The sequence below is a fragment of the Schistocerca piceifrons genome, chromosome 2 (genome assembly GCF_021461385.2).
Source record: "Schistocerca piceifrons isolate TAMUIC-IGC-003096 chromosome 2, iqSchPice1.1, whole genome shotgun sequence".
Lineage (NCBI taxonomy): Eukaryota > Metazoa > Arthropoda > Insecta > Orthoptera > Acrididae > Schistocerca > Schistocerca piceifrons.
Window position 1 is genome coordinate 354,580,376 of NC_060139.1, and position 15,511 is coordinate 354,595,886.

The following is a 15,511-nucleotide window of genomic DNA, read 5'->3' on the forward strand; positions in this document are numbered from 1 at the left end:
AAGGTCACGTTACGTCGCCGGAACCGTCAATGGTAGTAGGTGGCTATTGGAGAGCGGAAGCGGCGGAGAGGAGGTCGGGGCTCGCGGCGCGGAACGCTGAATGGGCCGCCGCCGCGACCTGCGTGGGCGTGCGTGACGGGCGGCGGGGGCGGGCCGCGGCGGCACGCGAGGACGCCGTACATAAGGCGCGCCGCACCGCCGCCGGCGCCACTGACGCGCACGTAGACACCGACGACATGTGGACCCCTCTCCGCCTCTCCGCCTGTGCGGCCCTCCTGCTGCTCCTGGTCGCTGCTGCCCAAGCCTGGGACGTCAACATGGTGAGTACCTGATTACCGAAAACTACACTACTGGTCATTAAAATTGCTGCACCAAGAAGAAATGCAAATTCATTCCACAAATATATTATACTAGAACTGACATGTGATTACATTTTCATGCAATTTGGGTGCATAGATCCTGAGAAATCAGTACCCGCAACAACCACCTCTGTCCGTAATCACGGCCTTCATACGGCTGGGCATTGAGTAGTTCATCAAGAGTAGAGACTGGCGTATTGTGGCGAGCCAGTTGCTCGGCCACCATTGACCAGATGTTTTCAATTGGTGATGAATCTGGAGAATGTGCTGGCCAGGGCAGCAGTCGAACATTTTCTGTATCCAGAAAGGCCTGTACAGGACCTGCAACATGCGGTCGTCCTTTATCCTACTGAAATGTGGGGTTCCACAGCGATCGTAGCGTAGAGCCACGGGTCGTAACACATCTGAAATGTCCACTGTTCAAAGTGCCGTCAATGCGAAAAAGAGGTGACCGAGACGTGTAACCAATGGCACCCCATACCATCACGCCGGGTGATACGCCAGTATGGCGATGACAAATACACGCTTCTAATGTGCGTTCACCGCGATGTCGCCAAACACGGATGCGACCATCATGATGCTGTAAACAGAACCTAGATTCATCCGAAAAAATGACGTTTTGCCATTCGTGCACCCAGCTTCGTCGTTGAGGACACCATCGCAGGCGCTCCTGTCTGTGATGCAGCGTCAAGGGTAACCGCAGCCATGGTCTCCGAGCTGATAGTCCATGCTGCTGCAAACGTCGTCGAACTGTTAGTGCCGATCGTTGTTGTCTTGCAAACGTCCCTATCTGTTGACTCAGGGATCGAGACGTGGCTGCACGATCCCTTACAGCCATGTGGATAAGATGCCTGTCATCTCGACTGCTGGTGATACGAGGCCGTTGGGATCCAGCACGGCGTTCCGTATTACCCTCCTCAATCCACCTATTCCATATTCTGCTAACAGTCATTGGATCTCGACCACCTCGAGCAGCAATGCCGCGATACGATAAACCAAAATCGCGATAGGCGACAATCCGACCTTTATCAAAGTGGGAAACGTGATGGTACGCATTTGTCCTCGTTACACGAGCCATCACAACAACATTTCCCCCGGCAACGCCGGTCAGCTGCTGTTTGTGTATGAGAATTCGGTTGGAAACGTTTCTCATGTCAGCACGTTGTAGGTGTCGCCACCGGCGCCAACCTTGTGTGAATGCTCTGAAAAGCTAATCATTTGCATATCACAGCATCTTCTTCCTGTCGGTTAAATTTCGCGTCTGTAGCACGTCATCTTCGTGGTGTAGCAATTTTAATGGCCAGTAGTGTACCTCCCGAGTCGGACGCCCAGTAGGGACAACTCGTCATTCGATAGCAGCAAAAAATGGTTCAAATAGCTCTAAGCACTATGGGACTCAACTGCTGTGGTCATAAGTCCCCTAGAACTTAGAACTACTTAAACCTAACTAACCTAAGGACATCACACACATCCATGCCCGAGGCAGGATTCGAACCTGCGACCGTAGCGGTCGTGCGGTTCCAGACTGTAGCGCCTTTAACCGCTCGGCCACTCCGGCCGGCCGATAGCAGCACTTTTCCGCGTTGTGTTTCCTAGGTATTTCTTCACCAAACAGGGTGAGTTCGAACTCTATCGACAAACTCTCTCAAGCTGACCTGCGATGTTTACTGTGTCTTTTGAATCGAGGAACGCGTCGTCTCCAAAAGTTTGTTCTAGGAACGCAAGGTTAGAATATCCGGTAGTAAAGACCACATTTTAGGCCAAAAATTGGCATACATGTCATTCATGAACCTATCCATCTTTTGATCTGCAGCTCCCTGTATTGGCCATCTTTGCATTTAAAATTTTCGGGATTTGAGGTCCACCAGTTTGGCAAAACACCGTTTTTCTCAGTACCCAAACATATTTTGGCACCACTGTGCCACCATCAGTGGGTTTTATTAAATTTTAACATGTATTTTCTGGACCATTTCTGTGTTAATTATTACAGGTAGCTTGTCATCTGCAACCATACGATGTTGATGAGAAAGTTTCTTCTTTTTTTTTTTTGCTGAGAGTTAACCTATCTTCTAGAGTGTAATTTAGTGTTTCGCGGTGTGTTCGCGCCTATTTTCGTATTTACTTACGTTTTCGTGTGGCAAGCACTTCCGTTCTCCGCATCATGCTGAGATGTTGTGATGCATACGTAGCTATAACAAGTATTTTCCACAAATAACGTAGTATGAAATAATGAAAAGTATCATATTTTTAACGAAATGCGGTAAAACCGTCTCTGTGTTCCAACACACTTAATATATTTGATGTACCTAAAATTAAACGCAGTTTTAACAGTAAATATAACAATATTAATAATCTCATTTAGTAATTCCAGTAAGTAAGCATATGAAATACCTCGCAGTTCGCAAGTAACTATTTTCCAGTTACGTGCATTGGCATTTCAGTCTCAGTTCGTCTTCTCTCCAAACTGGACAGGCTAGAAACTTTCCGTACATAGAATTTGTTCGTACGAACGGCAAATATTCTCACTAGCTGATAATCGTGATGATGCGTGAGGCGCACTTCTCGGTAACGTCTATCATTCGTTTCCTGTAGCCATCCTCTAACTGTAGATGACCTTCACAGAAGGAAGAGATACTAGAAATTGCACCGCCATGTTAACCAGCATATCCAAAGAACCGTTTCGTTCCACCTTTTATTTTGCAGTGATGCACTCAGCAGATTTTATGATACTATAAAGTGCAGTGGATGGGAACTGGAAATTCAGATCTTCTGATGGAGTGATAGTACCATTACAGTCTGACGACAGCATAAGGAGTCTACATCATTCACGAGTGGCGCACTGAAAGAACGGCACTGTACGAGCTCTAATTTCTCTGATTTTCCCGTTGTGGTCAATGTGCAGCATTTATGAGGAATGAAATTGTATGTCACCTCACCATTCTTGGAATGTACCTTCCTGAAATTTTAACAGTAACCTTCTCCGTGGTGCAAAACACCTCCCTATAGTTTACTGAACATCTCTGTAATGTTCCTGGGCTTACTATAGGAGCCCGTCGCAAAAAGTGCTGCTCTTCTTTGGATCATCTCCATCTATTAATCTTACCTGGTGCAAGGCCCACACTGATAAACATTACTCAAGAATAGGTCTATCTAGTGTTTCGTGAGCCACTTCTTTCACGGATGAATTAGATCTGGTGATGTACCCTTCTTGTAGACAAAATAATCGTTCACAAACAGCCTCGCAGGGCTTCTGGCATTATCCAACACGTTATTTATACATATTTATGTCTTTATAACGCTCTGTTGTGGTACTTGCTTAGTTAATTTTATATCTAATGACTTCCCAACATTAAGAACCACGTGGTGAGTGCAATCTTGAATCAAGACGTATATCTGACCCATATCTGGCAAGCTTGTATTTTGTTCACTAAACAACAATACGAAATTGTATCAAATGCAAGGAACACGGATCAACTTGGGCACCATTGCCTATGGTCCTCTGCATCTCACAGACAAAGAGAGCGAGCTAAATTTCAGAAGGTACCTGTTTACGGAATACACGTTAACTACTACAGAGAGATTTTCATTCTCCAAAATGATCACATTATTTGAACATAAATTGGATCCCATAACTATATATAACACAAAGATGTCAGCGGCACATGCCTTTAGACATGTACATCCCTCTGAATACTCTTCTTAAAAATGGGAATGACTTGCAATTTATTTGCAATCGTTTGATATCCTCATTGCTCCAGCTATCTTCTATACACTGTTGGTATAAAGGAAGCAAGTTCTTTCGCATAATCTGAATAGCTATGTTATCAGCTCCTGATACACTTCCACTGATGGACGATTGCAGTTGATTTACTACTCCAATATCTGTCAATATCTGTTAGTTCCATGTTTGTGATCTCATTGGAACAAGGAGCCGTATAACAGTTTTCTACAGTGCAGACATAGAAACAAGGATCGCCAGTGTTCAAAAGAAATTCAGAATATTGGGAACGAATATTGATCTAGGTATTGACAAAATTATGAAATACGCAGGAAATTAGAAGCAATCTTATTTTATGAGGGCTGAATGAAAAGTAATATCTCCACATTCGTTAATTTGGTTTGGATGGGGATATTTTAACAAATCAAATGCAGAAATAATCCTTAGAATGTGATCTTTAATTACCAATATTCACTTTTCCACATAATCACTAGCCAATTAGATACATTTCTGCCAACAATGAACAAGTTTTCTGAAGTCATCACGGAAGAAGTCGACACTCTGCTTCCGCAACCACAGTCTCAGTTCTCTCAACGTCTTCATCAGAAGCGTAATGATGTCCCTGCGGATCATCTTTCATTATCGGGAACAGATGAAAGTCAGACGGTGCTAAATCAATCTGTCAAAATCTGGCCTATGAAACTCGGTGGTTGCTGTCACAGGACAGCCAACTCTTCGTTTGTCATTCAGGTCAGATGTTCCAGCCTCAATAACTCGCCCAACGATGCACAGTACTCACATCAACACAATCACCATAAACTGCTTTCATTCCCTGATGCATCATCTCCTTTGGGGTGACACCTTCTGCTGTCAATAATTCAATGACTACACGTTGCTTAAATCGCATTGACCGACCGCCTGGGCAGGGTTCCATACTTTACACTGTAACAACACAACCGTTCAATGCTAAGGCTTCCCACCAGCTGGAGCTGTAGAGAAAAGACTACGGAACAAGCCAGTGCCTGCTGCATACCAATGCTGCCAACTGTTGAAGAGTTAAGAAGGTGGAGGCGTTACTTTTCAGTCAACCCTCGTACTTTATCGCAAGTCTCTCATACTGTGAACGGTTCTAAGTGAGTTTAGGCACAGCTTTTTGTTAGCCCAATAATATAAATGATAAGCAAACTGGTAGACTATTATCATTAACCTGTAACTGTTGTAGGAACACGAACATATTCTGGATTCGAAAAGCGATTTTGTCTAATAGAAAACGACGTTTTGAATTCTGCCTATTAGAAAATCCTGAATCCAGTCACAAATCTGATCCGATAAATAGGATGTTCGTATTTTGCTCACTAAGCGAAAGTGCTGAAATGTATCGAATACCTTCCAGAAATCAAGGAACACGACATCCACCTGGGCACCATTATCTATCATCAATATGTAGTTTCACGATCCCAAAATACGTTCTGAGTTCAAAAAAATTAGTACTGATTTCGTGCGCTTCATGTGAGATGCAAATAGCGATTTTTGCATATGACATGCAAACCATGGTCAAAAACGAACGAGCGTACTCGTATTCTGTGATCTATATTTGCAAGTATACGTTCTGCGCCTTTCCACACTGTCGTCTGTTAACAACAGGTGAAGGACACGCCAAGTATCTTCAGAAAAACGTCAGTGACACTAGAAACTCTTAAATAAAAGATCGTAATATGCCCTTCGATATTCAAGGTCATCCAAAACAAAAGTAGCGTCAGGAGTGCCTCATAGAAACGTTTTGAAACTGATTTAGTTCTCATTATGCATGGTGAGCTACGTCAGGGCATCAGAATAGCACAGGCACTCTTAGTGACAGACAGAAGTGCTTCAGACCTAAATTGCTGAAGGCGAAGAATCGCATGACGTACTGTTGACAGTTCATGCTTGAGTAGACGGATAGAAGGTATACGTCAGTCACCTTTGTTATTTTAAAAGGAACTATGCCGTACTTGGGTTCCAAATATCATTTACTAATGTGATACGGTCAGTGATACTTCACAACCCTGACGAAAAATTGCAGAATAAAAAGGAGTTCAAAACTGAAACCCTTTTGTAGTTCTTGCGAAAGGCTGAGAGACGCACCATCCGAATGCTATAACACTTTCGGTAGAAAGTCAGTCCCCTCGACAATTAAGTTGTAGATGTACTGCGGACACCGTTGGAAGTGCCAACTGAGAGCTCTGTTTCCTGCCAACAACTTGATTGATGTCCTGCCGCCCTTCACACCATAAGCAGAAAAGAAGGTTCAGCATAGCGAACAGAGATATTTTTTAGCCTCTACAGATGTGTAATGATGATTATCCGGTATCCACATGACGACCTGATATGACAGCGGGGCCTGAAGACGGTGAACATCGAAATCGATTGCAAATAAAATAAGATCTATAACTGCAGCTGGCGCTCCACGATCTGTCGAAAGACAGATTTACAGAGGTTGTACCGAAAGAAGTGCAATCGGTACCGCTAATTAGTGTAGTTACATAGAGAAGCTCTTATTACAACTTGTGGTAGTCGAGAAAAAAAGAACTGTCAACAGCACGTCATGTGATTCTTCGCTTTCAGCAATTACGGTCTGAAACACTCCTGTCTGTCACTAAGAGGGCCTCTGCTAAATCAGCATTGGTCTGAAACTGTATCACAATCACTCAGTTATAGTGTAAGTAGGCTGTTTAGGTTTTTTTATCGGTAACGCCACCTTTGTATAAAAATCACTGGCTGTGCTGTGTGCAGTCTGTGGCTAGTTTGCATTGTTGTCTGCCATTGTAGTGTTGGGCAGCGGCAGCTGGATGTGAACAGCGCGTAGCGTTGCGCAGTTGGAGGTGAGCCGCCAGAAGTGGTGGATGTGGGGAGAGAGATGGCGGAGTTTTGAAATTTGTCATGAACTGCTATATATATATATATATATATATATATATATATATATATATATATATATATATATATATATATATATATATATGATATTAAGGTAAATACATTGTTTGTTCTCTATTAATATCTTTCATTTGCTAACTATCCCTATCAGTAGTTAGTGCCTTCCATAGTTTGAATCTTTTATTTAGCTGGCATTAGTGGCGCTTGCTGTGTTGCAGTTGTTCGAGTAACCAAGATTTTTGTGAGGTAAGCGATTTGTGAAACGCATAGGTTAATGTTAGTCAGGGCCATTTTTTTTGTAGGGATTTTTGAAAGTCAGATTGCGTTGCGCTAAAAAAAATATTGTGTATCAGTTTAAGGACAGTCATGTATAATTCTTCAAAGGGGACGTTTCAATAGCATCAGTTTCTTTTTTCTTTCTTGGCTATTCGCATATAAAAAATGCAATACTTATGACTACCGATGCTACCCCTAGTCCATTGATTTAGGGTCAAAATTGTACAGTCAGTAGATGATACAGGTACTAAACTAAGTATTTAGAGATGACGAACCAATAGTCGGAGATGAGCATTTCGTGTTGTATCAGGTATTGAATAAGCAGTATGCGTGAGACACGTGATTTTACATGCTCACATTTCATAACGTGTGCCTCCGCAGCAGAACGGTTGCAAACGAGCAATTAATTTATGGTACAAAGAATGAAAGCAACTTCTATGGAAAAGGCTTTTGAACAAAAACTTATAAAAAAGTGGATTATGTACCACCCTCTTAAGAAGAAGAAGAAGTTTTGGTTATAAGACACAGAAGATTTTTAGTTGAGTTTAATGAAGAAGAATTTAGTTAATTAGAAAAAAGGAGCGTGTCTAACTGTCATGCGAAGAACCCGTCTTCAATTCACGGTTCTGCCCGGTACGTTTCCTTGGAGGGACGAATGGAACGGGTTCCACTCAAATTCGCAATACCAATGGAGAAACTACTTGAATGAAAACAAGCTGATCCAAGGTCCAAAAAGCAGACAACAACCTGGAGGGCGGTGCGCTGATCCAATTCTCCTTCACACCGCATCCGTATATGCGCCAAGGAACAGAGGATAATACGGCAGTTCCCTGGACTCAACATAGAGTTTAGTCTCTTTTAAATATCTTACAAAAAACAACTGTCTGCTGAATCGACGTTGATAGCGCTACTTTGAAAACCAAAACGAAATTGTCTGCGGTTTATCCACTGTAGAGTTTAACACGTTTTCCAGGATGGAGCTGTACTCATTACACGAACTTGCTGACAAACTTCTAACCTATAGTGCAGCAGGATGTACTGACTGAAAAACCGAATGAATGCATAGATCAAAGTTTCACAGTAGGTAGCACCCATAATGAAAGAAGTTTATCATCGTAGACAGAAATTTACGAGAAACTATGTAGTTGAAGCCACAGAGGATGGGCTGGGCTATCGACAGAGAACAGTTCTCATGGTAGAATTTGAGAGAATGATGCTAGATTGCATCGGAGTAGATTGATCGATTAGCACCTGTTAACTAGTCTGTTATACGTCCACTTCGAGGAAAACGGTCGGAGGGTATTGATGCAGCAGCAGTTACATCCCCACCTTAACCAACGCGTGCAAGTCGTCGTCTTCTTCTTCTTTCTTTCAAGAATTCCAGCCTCCTTCCACCTTTTCTTCGGTAGGCCTTTTGGTATGTAGGATCTTGCCAGTGTGGGAAGTCGAATTTCCTCCCCCCACCCACATGATCTTCTCATTTTGCCTGTACTCGATTATGTTGTCTTTCATGACAAAGATGTTTAGTTTCTGACGAATATATTCATTCCTTATTCTGTCCTGTCTTGTACATCCCTTCATAGGTTTTAAAAATCTCATTTCTGATACTTGTATCTGATATTGTTCGTTTTTCGTTTACCCATGCTTCGCTACCACGTATTAAACTATGGACTGCCGCTATTCTATAAAACTTTATTGAAGTCTTTTTACGAACTTTATAAACTATAATGTTCTTCTTATTATTCCACAAATTAGTCCATGGGGCCTTCTTACTCATCTGTTCCTTAGCTTCAACGTTTCTTCATGTGACATATCACAATTCACAACCTAGATACTTAAAAGACTTGTTTAGTCTATTATTGTTTCAACAATGATAATCTTAGTTTTTATACAATTTTTTCCCGTGACTGCCATTATTTTGCTTTTGGTTGCCGAGATCTTCAGATTATGTTTATTGTCGATTTGGCCAAGTCTGTACACTAGGATCTGCAGTTCATCTTCTCTTTTCCCAAAGATTACCTGGTCATCCACAAATAAAGGAGTGCTAAAACTTTTCTTATGTACTACTTTAAAACTACGAGGGTGAGTCAAATGAAAACCTTAAATTTGTAATAACAAATCGAAATTTCGCGCTGTTATCCTGCATGTTGGTAAGTGTGCTACAAACAGCATGCAGAATGCCCTGTATGTGGCAGCACAGTGCAGATGCACACGTAGCATCAGAGTATCAGTATAAAGATGGCCGCCCCACTTGCGACTTGCACCAGGGAAGAACAGCGTTCTGTTATTCGGTTTTTGCGTAGTGAAGGTGTGAAACCTATTGAAATTCATCGACGAATGAAGGTTCAGTACGGTGATGCATGTTTGTCACAGTAGCAAGTCTACGAATCGCGTAGGAATTTCGCAAATGTTGTGACTTCAGTGGAAAATGGCCCTCGTCCAGGTCAGGCATAACGAGCTGTGACTCCACAGAACATTGAAGCAGTTGAAGCCATAGTGAAGGAAAACCGGCGAGTGACACTGAATGACACTGCAGCATGTTTAGAAAATAAGCATGTGTCAGCACACCATATTGTGCAAGATGTGTTCCAGTTTCATAAAGTGTCTGCAAGACGGGTGCCACGGCAGCTGACTCCGAAATGAGAGAACGACGTGTTGTGAAAAACTTCTTCAGCTCTTTGAACGAGAAGGTGATGGTTTCCTTGCAAGAATCGTTACTGGGGACGAAACCTGGGTTCACTTCCACCAACTGGAAACGGAGAGAGCAAGGAAGGAACGGCTATTGCCCCGTGCTAATCCATACATCAAATGGGCATCTGCCAACTCCGCATTTGTCAACATTGCACTGACTGCAAAACCACGTTCGTAATGAACACTAACCTGTTGATGCTACGTACTGATGTGCTTGATGCTAGTACTGTAAAGCAATGAGTCGCATGTCAACACAAGCACCGAAGTCAACATTACCTTCCTTCAATTGGGCTGACTGGCGGTGAATCGAGGAAGTACAGTACATACTGACGAAACTAAAATGAGCTCTAACATGGAAATTAAGCGTTTCCGGACACATGTCCACATAACATCTTTTCTTTATTTGTGTGTGAGGAATGTTTCCTGAAAGTTTGGCCGTACCTTTTTGTAACACCCTGTATTTTTCCAGTTAACTTCGCTAACCATACCACAATCACCCTGTCAGTTAACGCGCGTTAAGCTCCGATTAAGCTTTATTACATGTTCGTGCAACGACTATTCCGTACTATTTTGAGAATAGAACTTGGGCAGCTACTAACCAGGGACTGCATAACTGGCCCTTAGTAGCATTGCATTCTGTCAAAAAATTTTGCTCAAAATTTCATTTTCTGGGATACATCGAGCAGATAATATGTAATCTTTCTTCCTGTTATTCCTGTTAGTCGTTTATTTCTGAACTTTTTGCCTGAATCTATGAATTTCACTAATAAGTATAACAACGCTATCAATGGCATGCGCAATCAACCACATAAACCAACAGCGATTGGCATTCACCAGTCGGGGTTTATTCGGCTCAGCTCGCATAGCCCCTTTTGTCTGTGGGAATTTTTTTTATTTCTAGATGCGATGGGGATTCCCTGGCAGAGACGTTATGTACACTATGCATGCATTCAAAAATCAGCTTATGATTCGACGGAAATCAACTTAGAATGTGTTCAAAAATGTTCAAAAACCAACAGGCATGCGTTTCAAAATCAATCGAACAATAGATAGACCAATGTGCGCAGGTTGCTAGGCACTTTGTGAAACATGGTGTTTTTCAGCAAGAATAAGAATTTGGCGCTCCCTGAAAATGCCGCCCATGGTTCGTACCCCGGTTTTCCCACCCCCCAGATCTGGGCCAGACAAACAGTGCTCATAAAAAGGTCCTAATGGGCCAGGATTGGAGACTAATTTCACGCCATGCTAGTGTCAATCAGTTTAAATAACGATGGGAATTGTGCTGTCATGAATGCAGGTTCATAACGAGTTTCCAAGAGAACACTGGAAAGAGAACTGCATTCAGTGGACATTTGAATTTGGGTGCCTCACAAAGAGTTGAACATCTTAAATGAGCCAAATAATGCTGGAACTGTATTGTGACTGAGTGGAGATGTGTAGTGTGGTCTGATGAGGCACAATTTTCCACCTCTTTAAATAATGCAAGGCTTCGAGCACAGCTCGTTTAACCTGCAGTGTATGGAGGGTGTAGTACAGGCTGAAGGTGGTTCGGTTTGGTGATGTCTTCCTGATTTTTTTTTCTTTGACTTGATCCCACTCATTCCGGTTACCAGGAACATGAACCACAATGTTTATATTTCAACATTAGCGATGAGCGAGTAGTGCCCTCTCCTTTACATCTCCATGATAAGTACACTATGGATGCTCTCGTCTTCAAAGCTGACAACAGTTCTGTTCACAAGGATGCACGCATACATACCCAATCACATCTAGACTGGCTCCCTAAATCGCCTGATCTTAATCCTATAGGAAATATCTGCGAATATTAAACAGCAAGTGAACGTAGAAATCAGTTTTCTCACGATTTGGTAGCTCTCTGGTATCTAATCACCAATGCTTTGCTTCAGTTAAATATGGTGTACATGATCAGTTAGAGATGTCACTGTATTGGAGAGAAAGTGCTACAGATAATGTGACTATACAGTCGACGTACACTGAGTTTGCAAAAGTCGTTGGGATAGCGATATGCACATATATAGATGGTAGTAGTATTGTGTACACAAGGCATAAAAGGGCAGTGCAGTACATTGGTGGAGCTGTCATTTGTACTTAGATAATTCATGACACTGATAATTAACAGACTTTGAACGCGGAATTGTAGTTGGATCTAGACATATTAGACATTCCGTTTCAGAAATTGTTAGGGAATTTAGTATTCCAAGACCCACAGTGTCAGGAGTGTGCCAAGAATACCAAATTTCAGGCACTAACTCTCACCAGAGAAAACGGCCTTCACTAAACAACTGAGACCAGTGGCATTTGCATAGAGTTGTCAGTGCTAACAGACAAGCAACACTGCATGCTACATGAAACAATGTGGAAATCAGCGTGGGGTATATGACTAATGTTAGTATCCATTGTGGTGAAATACAGTGTTAAGGGGCTATGCAGCAGATGACCAACACAGTACCTTTGCTAACAGTATGACATCACCGCCTGCAGTGCTCCTCGTGGGCTTGTAACCATATCAGTTGGACCATACACTACCAGAGAATGGTGGCCTGGTCAGATGAGTCCCAATTTCAGTTAGTAAGAGCTGACAGTAGGGTTCAAATGTGTTGCAGACCCAATGAAGCCATGGACCAAAGTTGTCAACAAGGCACTGTGCAAGATGGTAATGGCTCCATGATGGTGGGGACTATGCTTACACGGAATGGGCTGGGTTCTCTGTTCCTACTAAACCAAACACTGACTGGAAATGGTTACGTTTGGCTAGACCATTTGCAGCCGTTCATGAACTTCATACTCCCAAAGATGGACTTTTTTTAGGGATAACAACGTGCCATGTCACCAGGCCACAGTTGTATGCGATCGGTACGATGAATATTCTGGACAATTCCAGTTTATGATTTGGCCATTCAGATCACCATACATGAATCCCATCGAATATTTATGGGACGTATTAGAGTGGTCAATTTGGGCACAAAATCCTGCACTTGGCAACACTTTCACAATTTTGGATGGCTACAGAGGCACTATGGCTCAATTTTTTTTGCAAGGGACTTCCAATGCTGCACTAAGCTGGGCAAAAGGAGGTCTAACATGATACTAGGAGGTATCCCATCACTTTTTTCACCTCACTGTATGTTGCAATGGTTGTAGGAGTGATTGGTTAATTAGTCAAGTTCAGAATGGACAAGATGAAGATTATCAGCACATGGCTGCCCCATGCATGTGGCAATAGTGAAAGGACAGAATTTTGAACTTAGCTCTATGCTGAGGTTCTATTGTGAATACCTAAGGTTTGGAGAAAATTATAACCATAAGCATCAACTGCCACAGGCCCAATGTGTAACAACTGTCTGTTTCATGGGCATCGGTGTGGCACAGTAAGTTGGTTAGTTCAATGATCCATAGAGCATTTGCATGATAAAATTTAATTACCTGAAACAAGTCATTTTATATTCATACAGCGAATTAAATTGTAAATATGGCTACATTCTGAACATGTGTAAGCATTTTTAATACACAGATGTGAGTTAGTAATTCCTACTCACAACATTACCACAACAGCTGTTCTTCTACGGAATAGAAGGAGTTTTCAAGGAGAAATTTTTTTACTTTTCTTTAAAATTTTAATTTGCTGTCAGGCATTTTATATCACTGGGTCAGCTATCAAAAATTTTAGTTGCAGTAGTGCACTCTTCTGTGCTAAACATGACAGTAATGTGGAGTAATTACTGTTATTTTTTCCTCTGCTATTGTAATTATGTATATTATTGTTCATTGTGGACTGAAGAGGATTATTTGCAATGAACTTCATGAGGGAATGACTGTGCAGCAGTAGTCAGAATGCCAAACTTAAACAAAGATCTACAAGATCACCACAGGTCAGTGTTGCATGTTACTGTTACTGCATGTTTTTGAACAATGAAGACTTACTTTATTAAAGATGGGCATTCCACATGACATTACTGAAAGAAAATATACAAAATATGACTATGTACTGATTTTTATCCCCTCAAGATTTGCAATGATTGTAAATGCAAATGTTGCTGAACTAAACTGTTTCAAGAATTCCTAAATGCACTTTTTCCTGTTTAAATTTTCATCAATATGAACACCTAAGAATTTTGAAGTTTCCACTCTATTTATTATTTCTTCACCAAGTGTTACACTTAACATTGGTGTAGTCTCCCAAGATGGGCAGTATTGAATATGTTTTGTCTTTTTAAAACTTGGCATGAGACCATTTGCAGAAAACCAGTTAATGATACTTTTAAGAACAATGTTTACCATTTAATCCGTTGCTGTATGTATGCACAGATTGATTACTATAGTAATATCATCTGCAAAAAGAACTCATTTTGCCTGATTATATCAGAAGCAACATCATTTATGGATATGAGGAACAGCAGACCTAAGACTGAGCGTTTGGGAACACTATAGGTGATATCTCCCCAGTCACAATAGTATCCCTGGGCTACATTGGTTGAATTACTAAGTACAACTCTATTATGTACAAACAAATTCCAGGAAGACCTCGATGATCAGAAATTAATCACATCATTCACTATAGATACCAGTACAGAATACTTACATGAACATCAGATTTCTTCCAGTTACTAATGGCAGTTAAAGTGCACCCAGGAACTTTAGTAAAATGGACCCAGAAACTGAAAACTACCCTACTTCCAGGATGAGAGAGTATTAAGCTAAGAAAAATGTTCACAGAATTAAGTGGTACATGGTCCAGTGTAGGCCTAAATGCAGTATAATATAGACATTGTGATATCCAGCCACAAATAATGGTATTTCAGCTCTCACAATTACATTTTAATCTCCATTGGCGAAAGTTCACTTAGCCACAGATTTTAATATATCCTACACAGGCCAGCATGAATGAAATATGTTCTCAGGTTGAATAAACCAAACAGGTAACTAACATTAATCACCTCTGTCAATTACTCATTGCTAGGTGCCATGAATTAAATCTCCCTTTAAAACAAACAGCATCTAACAAACCCTGTCTCGTTGGAGACTTATAGCTCACAAATATCTGTTAGATACTTTTCTATTTCTATATCTATGTCAATCAACAAGAGCTTGCTATTCCTCTAATGTGGAACTGGCCTTATGAGATCAGTCCCACATCTCTGTGTAAATTGCACTATTCTTTCTACTATGATGACTGTGTACTCATTGACTTGTAGTCTGAAAACCACTGTTAAGTGCTGCCAGATGGTACTTCCCACTGTACCAGTTATCAGGGCGTCTTTCCATTCTGTTTGCATAAGAAGCATGGGAAGAATGAATGCCTAAATGCCTCTCTATGCACTGTAATTAGCTAATCTTATAGTTCCCAACCCAACTGAAGTCAGACATAGGGATTTTATTAGCTTATTACTAGATTCATCATTTAAAACTGGATCTTGAAACACTCATAATCTTACCCTCCCTCACATCACCAGCTAGTTTTCACTCTCTTCACAATTGACTCGTTTCATAAGCTAAGACAGGAGTAAGATTTACAAATAAACTTTTTTTACTT

The 15,511-nt window shown here is 41.5% G+C and overlaps 1 protein-coding gene across 1 annotated transcript in view; it reads left to right on the top strand.

Moving 5' to 3' along the window:
* Window positions 1-214: 214 nt before the first annotated feature.
* LOC124777347 (general odorant-binding protein 83a-like) overlaps window positions 215-15,511 on the top strand; it is a 48,236-nt gene continuing 32,939 nt past the window's right edge. Inside the window, exon 1 of the mRNA XM_047252712.1 lies at window positions 215-320. Within this exon, the coding sequence (XP_047108668.1) occupies window positions 237-320 (84 nt within the window). The 5' untranslated portion in view covers window positions 215-236. The remainder of the gene's footprint in view (window positions 321-15,511) is intronic.